General features: G+C 37.7%; 1 protein-coding gene across 1 annotated transcript in view; it reads left to right on the top strand.

The window, feature by feature from the left end:
* The first annotated feature begins 193 nt into the window (after nucleotides 1-193).
* Nucleotides 194-19,703, top strand: part of hs6st1a (heparan sulfate 6-O-sulfotransferase 1a) — a 116,090-nt gene continuing 96,580 nt past the window's right edge. The window contains exon 1 of the mRNA XM_052547944.1: nucleotides 194-984. Coding sequence (XP_052403904.1) covers nucleotides 464-984 — 521 coding nt within the window. The 5' untranslated portion in view covers nucleotides 194-463. The remainder of the gene's footprint in view (nucleotides 985-19,703) is intronic.

Raw genomic sequence — 19,703 nt, 5'->3', positions numbered from 1 at the left:
TTCTATTTTATTTTATTTATTACAATATTTATTTATTTATTTATTTGAGGAGGCACTGGCTGATTTGCTTCATGGGAATAAAACGGCGTTGAGTTTAAAGAAATATCATAATGCAGAATGAGTCGCGGGCGTTCACTAGAAACAAAACATTGTGCTCATTTGTGTTTGAGAGAGTGGAGCGCGCGCGTGTTGGGAAAGTGGGTGTCGCTGTGCACGCTGCTGGAGGAGCTTCAGAGCGATGTGTCGAGGACTTTAAACACACTGTGTCATACAGTGGTGAACGGAGGGAGATCGCGGAGTACTGGATCGTGTACTGCAACACTTCTGATGCAATGAGTCCGACCGTTCCCTTCCTGTTCCAAAGTGTCTGACGATTCACTTTCCGCGCGCGATGCACTGACTGCCGTGTGTTTATATATGGAGACACCCTAAAAAAAAACAGTCAACCGGGAAATGGTAACACATGAACCTCCTCACTGGAAGGAACATGGTTGAGAGGAGCAGTAAATTTCTGTTCATCGTTGTCGGCTCGGTTCTGTTCATGCTGATTTTGTATCAGTACGTGGCTCCGGGGATGATGAACTTCGGCTCTCCGCACGGGTACATGCTGGAAGACGATGCGGATCTCTTCCCAACTCCTGATCCACATTACGTGAAGAAATACTATTTCCCCATCAGGGATCTGGAGCGGACTGTGGATTTTGAAATCAAAGGGGAAGATGTGATCGTGTTCCTCCACATCCAGAAGACCGGCGGCACCACGTTCGGGAGGCACCTGGTCCAGAATGTCAGGCTGGAGGTTCCGTGCGACTGTAGACCGGGACAGAAAAAGTGTACCTGTTACCGACCCAATAGGAAAGAGACCTGGCTCTTCTCTCGGTTCTCCACCGGATGGAGTTGTGGCTTACACGCGGACTGGACCGAACTAACCAACTGCGTACCAGGGGTTTTGAACAAAAAGGAGAACAGGATGAAAAACCAAAGGTGATGCTTGTATAGCATTGTTTTGTCTGAAGTGTTTGGCTGTGTCTCAGAACCCCGCGAGCTCTTAACCAAAAACGTTTGGGGCATCATAGGCGTGTGCAGTCACAAAGAGATTTGAAGCACAACCAGTGTAGAAGAACTTTAGCGAGTACAGAATAACACTTGCCCTCATCTGCGCTATACAAGACTATACAATTTTGCATAAATTCATTGGTTACATTGGCTTTTCATACTACATTTGGGTTAACCTTTTTTAAAACTTTGTATAAATGCCAGTACAGGTTAGCACTGCTTTTAACCCTATATGTTAACCCTTACAAGAGATGCTACAACGTAAACGGATAGTGATGTCATTAAATATTCACGCACTTACGTAGGCTTTGTCGCGTAAACTTTCAAGCGCGATAAAGCTCTTAAGAGAAAGGGTTAAAATGCCGAACATTAGCTAATGCTGGCGCGACTACTGATAAAGAATCATGTGTTTTAGCAGACTATACACAAGAACAGCAGATGTACTTGGTGACATTAACGGTGGGCAATAGTTTTCTTTTCTGTTTTTCTTTTTTTTTTTTTTTTTTTTTATAGAATGCGTGCTGTTTTCCCACCTCAAACCTTTGAAATCATAAATATGCAAAGAGCTTAAAACCAAGGGTCGTTAGTGTACAGTGTGAGAAATCGGAAACCTAAACATGAAACAAGATAACCCAGGATTAAGTTTACCTGGGGATGAAACTGACAAACGGTTAACAATTTCAAGTTTGGATAGCCCAGTGATGTTGAGTCTAGTTGGATTTCTGTTTACATGAAACTGGATATCAGTCTTTCAAAAAATGAACATGGAAACCATATGAGGCCTGTAGCATAGTATTTTACTACATGTAAAAATTCAGAAAAGAAACTGTTACTTGAGCTAACTTCTTTCAAACAAGTAAGAAAGTGTGCAGCATCTAGAATGTAGTATTGGCTCAAACCTAGTGACAAATTTATTGAATTTTGGACAGAACTATGTTTACCATGTTAAAGTGTTGTAAGGTAAAGCTCTCGTGGTGCCTGTCCTTCGATTTCAGGTGGAAAACAGAACTTGCTGTGTTAGATGTTTGTGTTTTCTCCAGTGATGGAGGTGGAAAATTACTGTGTTGCAAAACAGTCACTTGTAAACACTGTAGTGAACTTTGGCTGACAGAATAGTGGTTACAGACTCACCACATCAGGACACTCCATAGCAGTCGTCTTATCAGGAATAACCAGCCACTGGTAGTCAGTGTCGTCTTGTTTTGTATTTTGGTTAAGACATGGCTTAATTACCTTTATACCCACAGCTAGTGGGCATTGGAGTAGGTTTGTGAAATGTGTTATACTTACTTTTGCAATAATGTGAAATCCATCTCAGAGCCATGTACGTAGACTGTTTTAGTTTTTAATAGGATTTTGCAGATTAAATTATCTAAGCTCTGCAAAGTCTAATACATTAGATCAGATTTAGCAAGTAATCACCAGCCCGACTCCTCTTCCTGAAAGAACACAGTCTAGATCCAACATCCCCTCGAGTGTAAAACATCCCTCGTATCACAGCGATGCCATTACTCTTGTTGCTTTTGGCGACCTTAGGAATGCAGCACTGATATGGATGCACATTCCTCTCCTTGATTAATCTCTCCTGTGATAAAGGCAGACAGACCACACCAGTGCTATTCTCCCCTAATTCATCACGCATGTGTACATGTTCATTTTGTCTGTGAAATTAGCACAGGGTCAGCTGTAAAAGAGGTGAGAGGAGTTTTGTCATTTCGCATTTTTAATATCTGCATTATTCTGATAATTAGATGGGAAATACTGTGCGTAGATAATTCGGATTTGATATGCTGCTTTGTTGCACAGATCAAGTGCTCTTTTTACATTAGTTACAGTGAATTCAAAAGGCCAATGTAGGGTGAATTGAAACTTTGTTCATTGCTATGTCTTGAAGCTGTAGGGAGTTTTTTTGATCTATAAAAATGCTCAGAAATTGGGTGCTTAAGGAGAATTAAAAGGATGAATAAAAAATGTTAAAAAGCCAATTGAGCCGTGATGGTGGTCACAAAGGAGGCTGAGAAAAGCTGCACTGTTTATGACCCGTGAAATCTCTTGTAGAGATTTTGAGCTGCTGAGGACTGATGGGCTGTTTGTCTTGCTATGGACAGTTTTGTTCATCACTGAACTTTTCACAGGGATGTGTGTTCATTTTAATAATAATTGTTTCCTTCTTTATTGTCAGAAGCATGTGGAACTACTTAATTTACATTTTTGTGAGTAATTCATTAAAAAGGAACCGTTCATAAGGGTCATTTGCTTGTGAATCACACTTTGTTGATTGGTTGCATCTGCTATCATTTTACTTGCAGACTGAAGCTCTAATTATTATGGGTGTTGTCATGATGTTGACAATTAATTTGAACGTTTACTTAACATTTTGAATGGTGGTGAAATTATTTTTTGAGAGGTAGACCGACACATCGCCAAGGCTGCTATGTATTGGAAGTTATTTATGATTTTTAATTTACTGGATTGACGGTTCAGGTCTTTTGTTCGGCTCATGGTCTTCCAATTAAATGGTGTGATATTATATATTATATAATTTTTTTATTGGCCATCAGCTGCATTATGCTATACTCTCTAAAATATCAGTACTGGCCTTCAAAAAAATCCATATTGGTTGACCACTACTTTTGTATTTTAAGATTTGTTACCCTCTTCAGTCCTTAATTGTTTATTCATGAGATTAGGTGCACTTTGGGCGGCCACAGCACAGAGTTTAGCACCTGTTGTCAGTCCAGTGAGTTTCAGTTCACGGAAGCCAGCGCCATTCCCACCAACAGGCAGGAAGCCATCTGACAGCTGTGCCAATCTGCATGCTTGTTAGACATGTTTAACGGGCTTGTTTACATTTAAATCTCTCTCGGTTAGCGGGATTTTGGAAGCGATGCCCGCTCTCCTCTTCATGGCCATTTATTTGGCAAAGGACAAGCTTTTAATTACACATAGGTCTTATTCGGAATGTTGGGATTTCTAGAGTCGCATTTTCCAAATCGCATTCACGCCATGCTGCTCCCCCGGGGACCTGATGGATGTGGGAGAGCGATGGGGGCATTTTAATTGCTTAACGAGATGTGTATCACCACATTCTCATTGAGGCACCGGTTTCAGTCAGGAAGCCATCTGGCGAGTGGTGTGTGTTGCTCTCAGGCATGAAGCACAGGGGTTTCTGATCAGATCAGTGAATGGAGACCAGAGGAGAGGTGACGTCTCATGTGGTTGTGAGAATGTTTCCCACCGGATGTTTGTATGCAGTCAGTCACCAGCGGCTGTGTTTTACCCACCCACCCACCCCAGTGGCTGACTACTAGTCTGTGGCCCTGCTGCTCTAGATAGGATGTAATCTGTTTAATGAAGGGTCTGTGTCTGCCCTTTGGCCGATATTCTCAGTAAGAAAAGGTGAAAGGGGCTGCTATTAGACTTATTTTGCTCAGAGATGCAATGATTCTGTTAGATAAAAAGCTGATAATCGTTCTTATGTTATGGCTGATAACTGATATTAAAATTTGATTTTGTTCAAATGAACAGTGAAGCACTTAAAAATGACTTTAAATGGCAAAAGTGAATTTAGGAATCATTAGGCAACATAATACACAGTATGGAAATTGTATATTCTTTTTGAGATTTGCCAAAGATTACATTTAACCGTATAATGAAATAAAAACATGCAAAACAAAAAACAAAACTTTGCTAATATAATGTACATTCTTACATAATACCCGAAAAATAAAATGACTTTTCAAATTTCGAAAATACATATCCCACACTTCATGTGAGAAAAAAAAAAAATAATAAATTGTGTGCATTATTTACTAATTTGATCCCTGGATGTACTAAAACGTGCACACGATTTACTAATTAGTTCCCTCTATGTACTGAAACGTGCACACGATTACTATTTCATTCCCTCCATTTACTACACGATTTAGCAAATCGAGGGAATGAATAAGTAAATCGTGTGGACAATTTATAAATCGCGAAAATGAAATAGTAAATCGTGCGCACGGTTTAGCCTTTTTTATTTACTTTTCTGTATGCCATGTGTGGGGCTCCGTACGAAAAAAATCCATCTTGCCTTTTTTTTATACAGCAAAGTTGAATGTGACCACTGGCTGTCAGGCTTCAAAAAGAACCGTGAAAGTTTCTGTTTGACACTTTTCTGCTACTTTGTGAGGCTGTTCTGTCGCTTTCATAACATAATTCTAATTTATGGTTGAATCGTCTCTTCAAGTAATCTATTTGATTTCTCATTTCTAGCCATCATAGATGAATATAGAATCCCAGTTGGGGGTCATCCTGGTTAGGAGGCCTGGCGCAGTGATCAAGCAGACACAATTAACTTGAAATGACAAGGTGCCGATGGGGTACCAGACCACGTTGTCATGTTCCTGTTATACTTGACATTTACTGTGATTATTTAGAGGGAAAATGAAATTGCATGTTATACTGGCATGCAATTGTGAGCTGCAAAGAGTAATTTGCAAATTATCATATTAGGCCTTTATGAGCTTGCATTAAAGATTATGGAGGGAGAAAGAATTGTCATCTAATTACTTTAAAAAATAGATGAAATAGATGTCTTAGACCACACTGAAAATCCAATTTAGAAAATAAGAGAAAATATTTGAAAAAAGGTGTTGACAACTTAAAAAAAATCTGATATCATGACATTAATCGAATATAAAAATAAAAGAGAGAAGTCATCTTTTGTTTTTTGTTTTTTTTACTTTATTTTGTTTCAGCTTCTGTTGGCAGTAATGAAACAAATGTATTAACTACAAAATAAAAAAAAAAATGCATTTTGGTTAGTGGCCTTCGACTTTTGGACCTCACTGTATGTGTTATCTATAAATACAGTATGTATTCTTCTGATAAAGTGCCCGTGTGTGTTTTTCTGTGCATGTGTGTGAGCAATGAGAGAGGATTCTGGGCTGTGTGCACCTACTGTCATTTTTTTTCCCTATGTCCTGTCTATTTAAAGATATTGCAGCAGATTTTGAGTCACAGTCCAATAAACAGGCACAGAAAAATCCTGCAGTATTGCTGTCAGTCTTTTCTTTTAATTTCGTATATATCCACACTCATTTCTTCAGCCTCTCTCTCTTTCACTCTCCCTCCATCTCTTCCTGTTCCTTCAGCGGTGTCAGTGTCTAATCAAACAGGCAAGATAATTTTCCACACTGTGGCTTTATGGATATGGGCCGCACCGTATACCCCAAGCGTGACTAGAACATTAGAGGGAATGTATTTTCATGGAAGATTTACTGTAATTTCTAAAATGGCAGGCCCTACTAATGGACAACTGGCTGCCTTCTGTATTGTGAATAACAATTTTTGGTGTACGTACAGGACACCCCCACAGTCTCCAATCATGGTGTCATGGAACAATTACATTCTGTTTAGTCTATGTTATTTAGACTTTTGCTAGGTCAGCTGCTTTCCTGAGATGAATGTTTTTTTTCGAAACCTTATGCCTTTAGCCTGGATCACTGTAGATTTTTGCACCTGAAGTCAGTGTAAGTGGACTGGTCATCATAACACTCACTGTCTGTAGGTTGAAGGTTGTAGATGTGCAATTGGACTCTAATCACTAAAACTTGAAAGGGCTTATGCATGGAATATTATGCAAGCAACAGGAATAATTGAGGATGTTTCCCGATTGAATGGACCAGTTTCCCAATTGAATTAAAGGAATAATTCAACCAAAAAGAAAGAGTTGCTGAAAGTATAGTCACCCTCAGACCGTCCATGATTTAAGATGAGTTTGTTTCTTCATCAATTTGGAGACATTTAGCATTACATCACTTGTTCACCAGTGCATCCTCTGCAGTGAATGGGTGCCGTCAGAATGAGAGCTAATTAAAGCATCACAATAATCCACAAGTAGCTTCTGTTTTTGATTGTAAACAGTGCTTGGTCTTTGCATATTTCTCTCCTGATTCAGACAAGACTTTTTCACTAGAGAAGGCATTAGGCATATTACATAGAAGTCTCATATTTACATATACAATTTCTTTGTCATTTTTGTTTTTAGGTGAACACTTTTTTTTAAAAATACCTTGCTCAAATGCACAGTGCTGGTGTGTATATGTTTACATACCATTTATGTTTTTTTACATCTCATGTCTTGCAAACTGGTCAATGAATGAGACAGTCAGCCTTCTTTTAGTTAAGCCATCAAGGCAGAAGTGACAATAATACTTACAGTAGCTCCGGAGATGAAATTGCAATGGCTTTTTAAAAGATTTGTTTATAAACTAATATGTGAATCACATTGCAGTGTTAAAAGTTCATATAAAAAGAATGAAATCAGATTGTATTCATTCTGACTGATGTAAATTTGTACTTGTTTTCTTGAGGTACTCTAGAGTTCTGGTGGTTAATATGGCACAGTAGATGATAGTGAGACAAATGTGTGGAGCACAAAGCACCATTGGTGTAAAGATATTGCATGAAGATGTTCTTCAAAACAGTCAGTTCTTGAAGATGTTGTTCTCCATATTTGGCTAGGAGGACTAGAAAGCCACATTGTGTCTGTTATAGGTCTAGCCCTTTGCTTAAGAGTGTGTGCATATTGGTTTGCCGGTCCACAAATTATAGTCTGATGTGGTTAGCGGTTGTGTGATCTTTGTGGTTTGGAGGTCAGTAGCTCAGAGCTTATAAAATCCTCCAGCTCTCCGTGTGAACCCAGATTCTGGCTCTTGCAGTATGAGCCAGATGGCTTGGCGGTCTCCAGGTCTGCTTGGAGCAGAAAGCGGAGGTTCTGACAGGCTAGTTTTTCCTGGGCCGGTAAGAAAAAGCGCTTGGAAGCAGGCCTGATAGCAGCAGCCTGACCTCGATGTGTTAATCCCATCAGATCAGTGTGGATTAAATACAGGCTGCTCAAAGTCTGTTATGTGGTAATGCGGAATCTTTGCCCGCCCACCGTAAAAAAAATCAAGAGACCCGTGCTTACAAACAAATAGCTCTAAGAACGTTTGATCTCTATGTTTTGTGTCCTTTTACACATTTTTACTTCCATTGTGTTATGAATGATTCATCTTCAAGTTGTATTCACAATTAGATATGCTGGGTCTAGGGGTTGAGACACAATGGTTGACTAATTATCCTACAGCTGACTAGACAACTAGTGAGGTTGACTATTAGATATCTTTCTTTAATTTTTTATATCTTTTGCATAAATAAAAATGCTATGTAAGTGTGTGACATACAATCATCTCAGAAAAGTTGAGCTTTTAATTTCATCCACTTGAAGGCACTGTCAAAACAGTCATTCATGTCTCTGTGCCGTCACATCTCATACTGTTTTTGAGCCTTATGAAATGTGTTGCATTTTTAAGATGGCAGGTCAAGTTAAAAAATAATCCAATGTGAGCCTAATCTCACATATAAAGATGTCACTGGCTGTAAGTAGAGGTGCTCCGATCAGGATTTTTGAGGCCGATCGCCTTGTCACAGAATGCTGAATCTGCCGATCCGGTCACTGATACCGATCTTTTTAAAGCCTTCTTTTTTTCATGTAAAATTATTTATAATGATGATCAAATCAAGATTTTTAGTCATTTATTCAGGGCCTGAATTTCAATTTTTGAAAATGAATTCCTCTCTTAGTGAAGTGAAGTGAAGTGACATTCAGCCAAGTATGGTGACCCATACTCAGAATTTGTGCTCTGCATTTAACCCACCCGAAGTGCACACACACAGAGCAGTGAACACACACACCCGGAGCAGTGGGCAGCCATTTATGCTGCGGCGCCCGGGGAGCAGTTGGGGGTTCAATGCCTTGCTCAAGGGCACCTAAGTCGTGGTATTGAAGGTGGAGAGAGAATTGTACATGCACTCCCACCCACAATTCCTGCCGGCCCGGGACTCGAACTCAGAACCTTTCGATTGGGAGTTGGACTCTCTAACCATTAGGCCACGACTTCCCTTAGGTGACTCTTGTGAGAAAAAATGGCTTTTTTCTTGTGAGAAATGTCATATGAGGGGTATTCAAAAATATATTTATCTAACCTAAATGTTTGCTCATGCACTGTATTTTTGTTTTAACAGTCGTGTAACTGTTGCACAATAGACTACACAGCGCAATCACAAACATTCTTAATTAAAACTTACCATTGACAGAAACTGCCTTTTCTTTTGCATTTATTTATCTAAAATGCCATGTATAAAAAGACATTTTAAGAATGTCACAATATGCATTCTATTCGATGTTAGTATGCTTTGTCCAGCAATTTGTGTACAACTCATGTAAATACCCACTAATAAACGTCTAATTCATGACCAGTGAACTTGAAACCAGCCTAATTGTATTCGGATTCCTAGTCAGTCAGGCAACACAACGACTGAAAATATGTAACTTTGCACATCCCTTGTACGGGTATCGTAGCAAAGAATGCCTTTTCGCTTAATTTCTATTATAGGATGAAAAGCCGTTTTCATATCACTGGCACGGACTACTGAAAAGCTTCTTGTTTACCTCGTTCTTTGCTGATTATCTTGGCCCATTTCTGCTTGTTGTCTGTGGAGATTCGGTAATTGCTCGACAGCGTTCAATAGTGTTTCTGTTAGATAAGCTGTTTTTTTCTGCTTTTTTTCAAAGAAAGTCTTGCGTTAAGAGGTGCTATCACTCACATTTCAGAGAGTGTGTGCTTTTTTTTTTGTCATCTGACATCTCAACTGTGCGAAGACAAAGTGCTAACAGAGATTGTAAGTGTGTGTGAACTGATCTAGGGTAGTTCAAGGGAAGGTCGTGACGGGCTGCCGGTGTTTTAGGATCAGCATACAAAATTAGCAGAGGACGCTGAGCTCCAGCAAAGAAAGTGCTTACCCGGAGAAGCACAGAATGTTTGTGTTCTTTATGAATGTAAGGTTACGTGTGTAAAGATGACATTGACCTTAAGTTCTCTGCTGTTGTTTGCAATAACATATCTGTGTTTTATGCTGTTAATGCATTATTAATGGCTTACAGAATTAATATTTGTGATACCAGGTTGAGTTTAATGCCTTGTGCTGTGCTGAAAATGGTTAACCTAATTTGGTGTTACCAGTAAAAATTGCTTGCAAGTCTCTAATTACGCTATAGTTTTGGAACTGATTGGTCATAGGACTCATTGATCTGAGGCTATTAAACTCAAGTTTTTTAGTTTAAAAAGCATTATTTTTGGATAATTTTGGCAATGCTTAAATGTGCATAAGTTGTTACTCAGTCAAATATTGTCATCAGAGTAAATCCGCACCCGCCCGTACCCGCAGTGCTTAAAACCGCACCCGACCCGTTTTCCGACAGCAGCACTAATTAAAATCCGCACCTGACCTGACCCGCTTAAAATAGAACCGACACCCGACCCGCACCCGCAATCAAATCAGTTCAGCCAATCACATTAGACACACCTTTTTTCGAATTTTATTGCCAGGTCACACAGAAGTTATTTATGGAAAACTCTTTTTAAAAGATATTCATTTTTTATACATTTTATCTTAATTTTGATCAATGTTTTATCAATCAATTGCCCGTATTTAATAAATAAGAAGCAGACAATGTAGCTAATAACCTTAGTGTAATTGACAGAATTACTAAAAAATATTTTGCTACCTAAAAGTTTAATATTTTTTGTTTCACGCATGCATGCATGTCTATTTCCCTCATATAAAATATAGCCTAAAATATCTCATAATTGACTGATTTATGAATGTATATGCATAGTTGGAAATACAGATAAACGCTTTCATTTGTTGTATTTTTGATCCTGAAACAAAACAGAACAACAAAAGAGTGAATCATATCATACCACCGTCTGAGGTTTGTGCTTCAAGTCGAGTGCACCCTTTTTTAAATCGTTCACAGCTGAGCATCGCGAGAGGCGGATCTGCGCCAGAGCGTGCATTTGAATGAGTTGCACAAAGTCATTTTCAGATGCAATAAAAAAATAAATAAACAAAAAACCTGGATAGCCTAGATTAGGCCCATATTCACAAATGTGTTAGCTATGGAATGAAATATCTGATATTCCGATTGTCAAATACATGCAAGTGGAAGTGTATTGTTGTTTAAACACCTTTATAACGATCGTGTTAGTTGAGCTGTATGCGCAATATAATTTTATGACACAAATTTTGAAATGGTGTCATAAATTGAACCCGTGTTTAGACCGGTGTTTCCCCTGTGTCCGACCCGATCCGTACCCGTATCCGACACAGTTGGATATTTGTCACCTGTTTCAGCCAAATTTGCGGGTCACCCGTCACCGAACCCGTACCCGAACCCGTGCAGGACTCTACTTGTCATGTCCTAACAAACCATACATCAGTGGAACGCCTTTTTTTTAACTGCTAGAAAATGACACACTTGGTCACTTTTAATTTTTTTAAATGATGATGTGTGTGTGTGAGTTTCTGTTGTTTTACCTCACAGCCAGGCCAGTTTCTTAACTTACTTGCAAGTGCCTGACTGCTGTTTGATAATATGAATCTTGTGGCCCGTGAAGAGAAACGTGCCCTTGAGCTGGACCTAATGTCGGCACTGCATGAATGAGCGCTTCAGTGCCTCCTCTATCTCTAATGGCTTTTTAATAAACAAGGACTTGACCACCCTTCAGCCTGCCCTTTGTGTTTAGCATAAATGAATACATGAAGATGAACACAACTCTTCTGCTAATGCTAGACTGAACATGTGCTCACTCTGGTCTTTTTTCTTTCTTTCTCTCCTGCTGTCGCTTTTTATGTGTGCAGTTTTCTTCATCTTACATCCTTGTTTACAAAATGCTCTTGCTTAAAAAAAAAAAAAAAAAAAAAAATCTCGCTGCTCATCTCTGCCTTTCGCTCGTATTACATCTTTTTCCCTCCTGTTTGATTTTGAATCTTGTTCCAGTTTTCTTTACTTTTCTAGTTTTGGCTGGTGTAGCCCTTTCCGAAACATTGCTGGCATTATGACGGACAGGCTTTGAAGTCTCATTGTGTGCCACGCTGCCAGGTAAAGCCCTTGGCGATGGCACCAAATTGATTTCTGCATGCTGTGGACAAATTGCCTCGCAATGACTAATTAGCAAACATTTTTATAATTCATAATTAGGACCCCCACTCTCCCCGTGTGAGTTGGCTTGCTGCCGAGCCTTAATTTGCAAAGCCACGAGTTCTGCCTCAGAATTATAAAGACTCTCATCCTCCCCCAACTCATAGCCGAAGAAGGTGTCTTAAATTTTGTTAGGAGACTGTTTTAGCACTTGTTTATGTATAAAAATGTTGAATATCCTAGGCTTCTCGGAAACCGGTCCATGATGCATCAAGACAGTGGTGAAAGTTTTACAAGTGAAAACAGAGTTTGCATGAACATGGCCATCATAAAAGGTTTTAATACTCCTACTTGATTTGGACTTTTCAACCACTGGAAATTCTTTTTAGCATCCCTCTAAAACCTACCATAATAACAGTAAAATACAGTAGCATGTATTCTCTACGGCCACTTTAAGTACAATAATAAACATTTTAACTCATATTTATATTTTAAGTGATTTTATGTATTTTTTTGATAAGCAGCCATGTCATGAGCGTCATTATGAATTATAAACACCTTCAGTGTGATACAAGAGATCCTGATCACCCCTTTCTGGGTTTATTAGTAATAATGGCCTGCCGACCGTATATTAGGCTATCACTTGCGTATTGAAGGTAATTCTTTTTAAAGCAGACCCAAAGCAGAACACCGGTCTGTCTACCGAGTGTTATAACTCACAAATATGGTACAAGTTAGTTATCCACCATAATAATATATGTATAATACCAGAGCTGTAGGTAAATGACTAAGTGCAAAACAACAGAATTTTCTTAATAATGACTTTATGCTCATGAGTTTGTCTTGCGGCTATGTTATTTTATTTTATAAAAGCACAGGTTATTGATTTTCAGTACAGATGCCTCCCACTTAACAAGCAGTACTTTAATGAGGATTTACATAACCACACAATTTGCATAACAAGCTCCTTCTTATAAACAGATGTTTTACAAACATTATAAAAATTCTGGCACCCTTTTTAGCAATGTTTGGGCATCTTAGTGTTTTGGTGCTTCTCACTTTAATGTTTTAACATTTGTGATCTAGCTCTTGATGAAATCGTAAATAGAAAATACTTTTTTGTTAAATGATGATGAAATTGATGGCAAATTTATTTACTTTATATTTTTGGGAACAAATGATGATGATTATAAAAAAATAAAAATCTATCATATTTTTGGTAAGATGTCAGCGCCAATAGCATTGTGGGCAGTGCACCAACATATAGCGTTGTTGAGGTACAGGAGTCCCGAGTTCGAATCCTAGATAGAGGACCTTTCCTGATCCCACCCCCAGCCCCTCTGTATGCATGCAAGGTGTGTGTCTTTGTAAAATTTGTCAAATTGATTCATCCATTTTTAAAGATATCTCTTGGTAACCTACTGATGCTCTTTGATAATGTTTATTAGAAGTCAAGGGTGTATCTATAAATAATGCACCTCACAGTAGTATTGGATCAGTATCCAGTGAATCTGCGAAACATCATCTAGGAGCTGTAGAAAGTAGTTTGAAGTTGCAGTGATGGCATTGGTTTAGTTGGTTAGTGTGCAATGAAATGCGCTAAAAGTTCCTAAAGCACAGTCCAGATGTTATTCATTTTCTAAACAATGTTTGAGTTCTAATTATTGAGGTTGGATTTCTGTGATTAAAAGTTCACTCAAAAAAGAACATTTGCTGTAAGTTTACTCGCCCTCGTACTATCCAAAAGTTTTTCTCATCATCAGAACATATTTGGAGAAATTGACATTAATAAAGTTGGTTACCAATGGATTCTCTGAAGTGAATTGGTGCTGCAAGAATGAGAGTCCAAGAATGTGTCTTTTCTAGGGCTGCCCCTTGATTAAATATTTTTCTGGTCAACCAGTAGTTGTTCATGTTAAGCGGTTAGCCAACTAATCACACCTTTATATTAATAAACCATAAATCATATTAATGAGTGTTTAATTGCCTATGTAGTGCATGGATAAGGTTTGCTACAAAACGCACCAGAATAAGTAATGATTATGAATGCATCAGAAAAAAAAAAGTGTTATAGGAGATGTATGGCACTTGCATACACTTCAAATTTAAATTGGGTACAATTAGGGATGTAACAATATCAAAATCTTATGACACAGTGATAATGCAGTATGAAAGTCCATGCTATAATTTTTATGTTCATTAAAAAAAAAATATATATTTCAAGTTATTCTAACTAATGCACTTTGAGACTTCAAAATTAAGAGCTCCAACCCATGTTCTCAATTAAGAAAACTTACGTTAGTAAATTGAATTGTGAATTGAATTTACCTGTTAATTTACCTCGATCATCTTTTTATGTGCAATATACTGTATCAGTCTAAATTACGTACACACTAATGTTTTAGGAAACCAAACAAATTAGATTAGCTATAATAACAACAACAATGACAGTAATAGCCATATATTGTAAAACAAATGCCTTCTGAAACAAATGAAAATTAATATTTCATAGATATATTAGATTTGCTTTACACTATAGGGAAATTACAATATCTCTTTCCTAATTTCAATTCATAGTGCACTTTTAAGCTTTTATTTTGACGGAAATGGCAGTGGAGCTTTTATTTTAAAGGAAAACTCCAGCTTCGGTGAAAACAGTCTTACAAAAAAATCGTCTCACTACAATTCTAGTGAGATCCTGTAATTATCTGCCACAAAAATGAAGCCAAACTGATGGCTCTTGCATTCCCAAACGTGCACTAAACTCTCGCAGCACATGAAATAAATGTTGACTGCATTCATTCACTGTGAACGTTGAAAACGTGGGTCATTCTGAGGTGCAGAAAACACCATATCATGAGCTGATTGCCTGAACGAAGTGTGCACTTTGCTTTGAAATGCACAGCGTAAACAGACTTGATAAAGGCATTAAGCCATATTTTGTTTTCGGTTTTAGTTTGTTTGACAGATACTGTGCCGAAGCATAATGGCCCAAAACACAACTTTAAAGACATTTATGTTAAAATAAGAAGTTTAAATATATTTTAGAAACTACACATTTTGCCCAAAATACCTATTGTTTCATTTAGTCATGTGACTACGATAATATTGAGACAGTTTTGCTATTGCGATATCACGATATTGTTACGTTCCTATGTGTAATTATTTAATTATAATATTGTGTATAGAATTAAGGGAAGGAATTGTTTCTACAGTGGCTTTTATGAACCTCCTTCTCAAATTTTCTTTTTATGTTGGATGCCATGCCAGCACTGTTGTCATTTTATCCAGAATATGCACCTGACAGGATTAGTTACAGCATTCAATGGAGATCAAATTAAGTGAAAAGATTTAGCCGGAAAAACAGTTTGCTCCTCTTAAATCCTGACAGAATAAAAATTATCCATGCATGTCTTAAAACTCAAATTTACCTGACCTCATCAGACAAAACTACTTAGTCTTGTCCAAATTGGGCTTAAGACTCCTAGCCACCCCTTCCCAGTGTCCTGTGCTGCCCCACTCTAGAGAGCACTGAACTGGGGAGGAAAGTTTATTTGTGGGGACCATATAATGGCACATAATGTTCCCGTATTATACACTTTTCTGCTGATATGGCCATGCTGTCGACAACTCCACTGAGCTGGCAGCTCCGTGCGGCGTTATCTGCTAAAGTGAGAGAGAGAGAGAGAGAGAGAGAGAGAGAGAGCGCACAGGCTTGATTTATTGCCTCTGCAGAGGAGAGAGCGAGAGAGGAGGGGTGAATAGTGAGAAAGAGAAGCTAGATTCTTTCTTTGACTCACTGGAGTTGAGTGAGACAGGTTGGAGTTTGGGCCCGAGTGAAGGAGGAATCCAAATGAATGAAGAGGTGCTGATTTTTCTCACTCCTCATCTGCAGGAGACTTTTCCCAAACTTCTCTGCTGCTCCACATCCTCTGCGGGCTACCGATTCTTCTGTGTCCTTCTCCTGGGAACCTGTTATAGACCTCATCTGACCGCTGCTCAACAAAAGCCTCTCGGGAATTACCCAGCATGCCTCTCGGTCTGCAGAGAGTTCTGCCTTGATGCTTTTCTGGCGGTGGAGTGAGAGACGCTCCCCCTCTGCTGAAACCCCTGCTGTGTTATTAAGCCCTGTTTGAGTCCAAACTCAGCCATTAGAATTCCAAGATAGCTTGCATGCAGCTTTTCCCACTTTATTCCTGAGTTTGTTTGCACAGAGAAATTGCATAACACCTGATGTATAATTTGTACGATCGGTTACACATTAGCAATGCCTGACTAGGAAAGTCTAAGCAAATAAACTTTAGTAAATCATTCACCAAATGTAATAGCCGATTCCAGCACCACTTTTACAGAAACATAACATCTAGCATGATTATAAATGCATTGATTTTCTATTTTATAATATGATTTTTTCATATCAGTGGATGTCGATAAGTTTTAGTAACCAGACCATTAATTTTCCTTTACAAAATACATATCTAAATAGAAACAAATAATTTCTTAGTTTCTACATGTTCTAATGAGTAATATATTTTTTCAAATCAAGAAACAGATTTGGGTTGCCTTATAATATTAATTGTAATATCATATTTTGTCACCAAGCATTAGTCTCCCATAGTAGCATACATTTAAATCTTGATAAACACACTTAAAAGCACACATATAGCACCTCAGTTCCATGGTAAAAGTATAATTATATGTTTTTTAGGTAGCCTATTTGTATGAAAAACCGTAGTCTTATACATTTAGTATAAATACACACATGCTATAGTTTAACCACAAATACGTAATATAATTAACATTACTCTTGTATTAAAATTCAGTGTGAATATCCCAAATTTCTGCCATAATACCTTGCAGTGATTGTAACAGAAAATTGATGGTAAATGATGGTGACGTGTAGAAAAGCCTTCTGGCTGTCTCGTTGCCCACAGTGTTTCTCCTGTTTGGCTTTTTTTTATCGCTTTTTATCGCGGTATTCAAGCACTGGATCTCACAGCTTTGTTTAGTGCTCGCATGATCGAGTAAACACATCTGCTCTAGTGAGCTCGAACCATGTGGCAGTTTGAACTTAAATTTTCTAGGAAAATTCTATTGCGATAATTATCGTTATCGAATTATGGCCCTGCCCTAAATACAACACGAAATAATATTGACAATACATTAGTTTAAAACAATTAAAAATTATGTTTAAAATAATACACTTAAAATAGAATTAAGACTTTGAATGTTTTTCTTTGCACTTTTACGTTCTCTGTCTATATATATATATATTAGAGCTCAACCTAATAAATTCTTTATCATATAGCATCATGGTATATTTTAAGTACCATAGTGATATCCAACAGATTGCATCACTTAAAGATTACTTTAACTTGCACAGTACTTTTTGATAAGTCATTCACTCCTTTTCCATTGTTTATTTAAATTTTTTACAGATTTGTTCACAAGAAGTGTCTGTTTCCTAAACATTAGAAATGCCATACTCCCACTTGAGTGACTTTACAGATCTCTATTGACACAAAGCGGCTTTATGTTTGGGAATGTTTATTTAATGGACTATTCATATGAAGCACATTAATCTTTTCCTGCTCTCAGCTGTGCCCGCTTGGACCGTCAGTCATCCCGTGTCAGTGGCCCTAGGAGGCAGCCCACAAAAGCCCTTCTCTGTCTCAGTCTCTCTGAGAGCAGCAGGAGGGAGATGGGATCTCTGCTAATGTGAGGCCTCTTAAAAACAAGCTCCCAGATCTCTTCTGTTTTCCAGAGAAAGATTTACATTCTTTTGCATGGAAAAGTGGGGTCATTGTTGGTTAAAACTATCTCACCCTGCATGTGCAACAAGCTGAAAATGCAACTTTAGCATGTGCACATACATTTTTCTTTTTAGTGAGTGGGCTTTCTTCTGTGAAAAGCAAAATGAGATATTTTTTTAGAATGTGTGTGCTGCTCTTTTCCATGCAACAAAAGTGAATGTTAATTTGTCCTGTCAAATTTATATGCTTATTATTTGTTAATTTATAAAAGTATTTCATTAAATTAAATTTGAAAGTTTTTTTTTCTTCTTTTTTTTTCTCCAGTTATCTCTAAAATTTGAGTTAAGCTTAATTACATTTTATTACATTTTTCTTTTTCTTTAAGTAATTTTAGTAATAAAGCTTAAACTTTCTATGTCAGCCATGGCAACATTTCTAATTTTCATTTAAGTTAAACAATTTCATATAATATTTATTTTACATTTATTTCAGCTTCATGATCAAATTGACAAAAATAAATGTTCATAGTTTTGTTTTATAGTTATAGTTAATAACAGCTGTGGTCTAGAGACAAATTTCCTGTGCAGGAAGCATTTGTTCAGATCTGGGATGTGACATTTCCTGGTCCCATTCCTTCTCTTTATCTTGTCCCTGTCAATACAAATGGTGAAAAGCACAAAAAGAACACAAAATGGGGTGTGGTGAAAGCCCTTGTGATTCACTCGGTTGGGTTTAAAGTGACTCCAGTGATAGACTGAGTACTGACTGCTCTTCAGCCTCTATTTGAGAGTTGACATTTCAGCAGACGTTGATACACTCCATATCAGTGCTTAAACATGATGGATGACTCACAAGAGCTTTGTTGACTTGTTAGTAGATCACACAGCAGCTTCTGGAAGAAGCAGGTCTGTTCAACGACTGAAGATCACAGTCATGCAGTCATTGGCCAGGCATGGAGGCATGCATTTGCTCTTCAAAGATTCAATTGGAGCATTATCTGCACATTAAACTGTCAAAATCCAGACCAAATTTCACACTTGTTTGGTGTGTGTGTGTGTTTTGTTCAAATTCTGCCTAAAATGCTTTGCACACTATTCTTTCTTTTCTTCACTCTGTTATTTACTGTGGCGGGATTGTCTCTTGAGGGCATATTTAACAACAATTCCTTACATCCAAAATGCTGTATGACAGACAGTTTTTTATTCTCGATTGGGGTGGTTTTTGACTTGTGCGATAAAGTGTTAAAGTAAACGTGTTAATGAAAGTGTTAATAAGAGATGGAATAAATTCCCTTATGTACATCAAAAAAGTCATGCAAATTTGCGCAATGGCATTAATATAATATATTATTATATTCAGTAGCTTTTTTATTTAGTGATATTTAGTTTATCAGGAAGTGACAGTTATGTTCTCTTTGACTCATTCGCAAATGTTTTATGCAATATAAAATTTTGCGCACAAGTTAAATTCGCAATTTTGGATGGAAACCCATCCAATGTTGAGCCACTTCCTAGTAACTTTGGGCTTTCACTGCATAAGATGTTCGAATAATTCTTATTATGTATTGTATAAGAAACAAAAAGATTTTTACTAGTGCTGGGCAATGATTAATCACATCCAAAATAAAAGTTTTTATGTACATAATATATGTGTGTGTACTGTATATATTTTATGTATATATTTATTATTTATTGGGTCTCACATTTTACTCCGGGGACTGAAACGTACTTGTGAGCAGTCAGTAAACAGATGATCCTGTAAGTTTTAGTAGGTTTATTTGCTGATTTACTTGCTCATTTTGCACCCGCTAATGTGATTTTCTCGAGCACAGGAAGTGGTGCCTGCAAGGCAGAGAGAGTGGATGAATGAGTAAAAGAGAGAAA

The sequence above is a fragment of the Carassius gibelio genome, chromosome B2 (genome assembly GCF_023724105.1).
Source record: "Carassius gibelio isolate Cgi1373 ecotype wild population from Czech Republic chromosome B2, carGib1.2-hapl.c, whole genome shotgun sequence".
Lineage (NCBI taxonomy): Eukaryota > Metazoa > Chordata > Actinopteri > Cypriniformes > Cyprinidae > Carassius > Carassius gibelio.
Note: the sequence above shows the minus strand (reverse complement) of the source record. Positions and strands in the feature narration are given on the sequence as shown.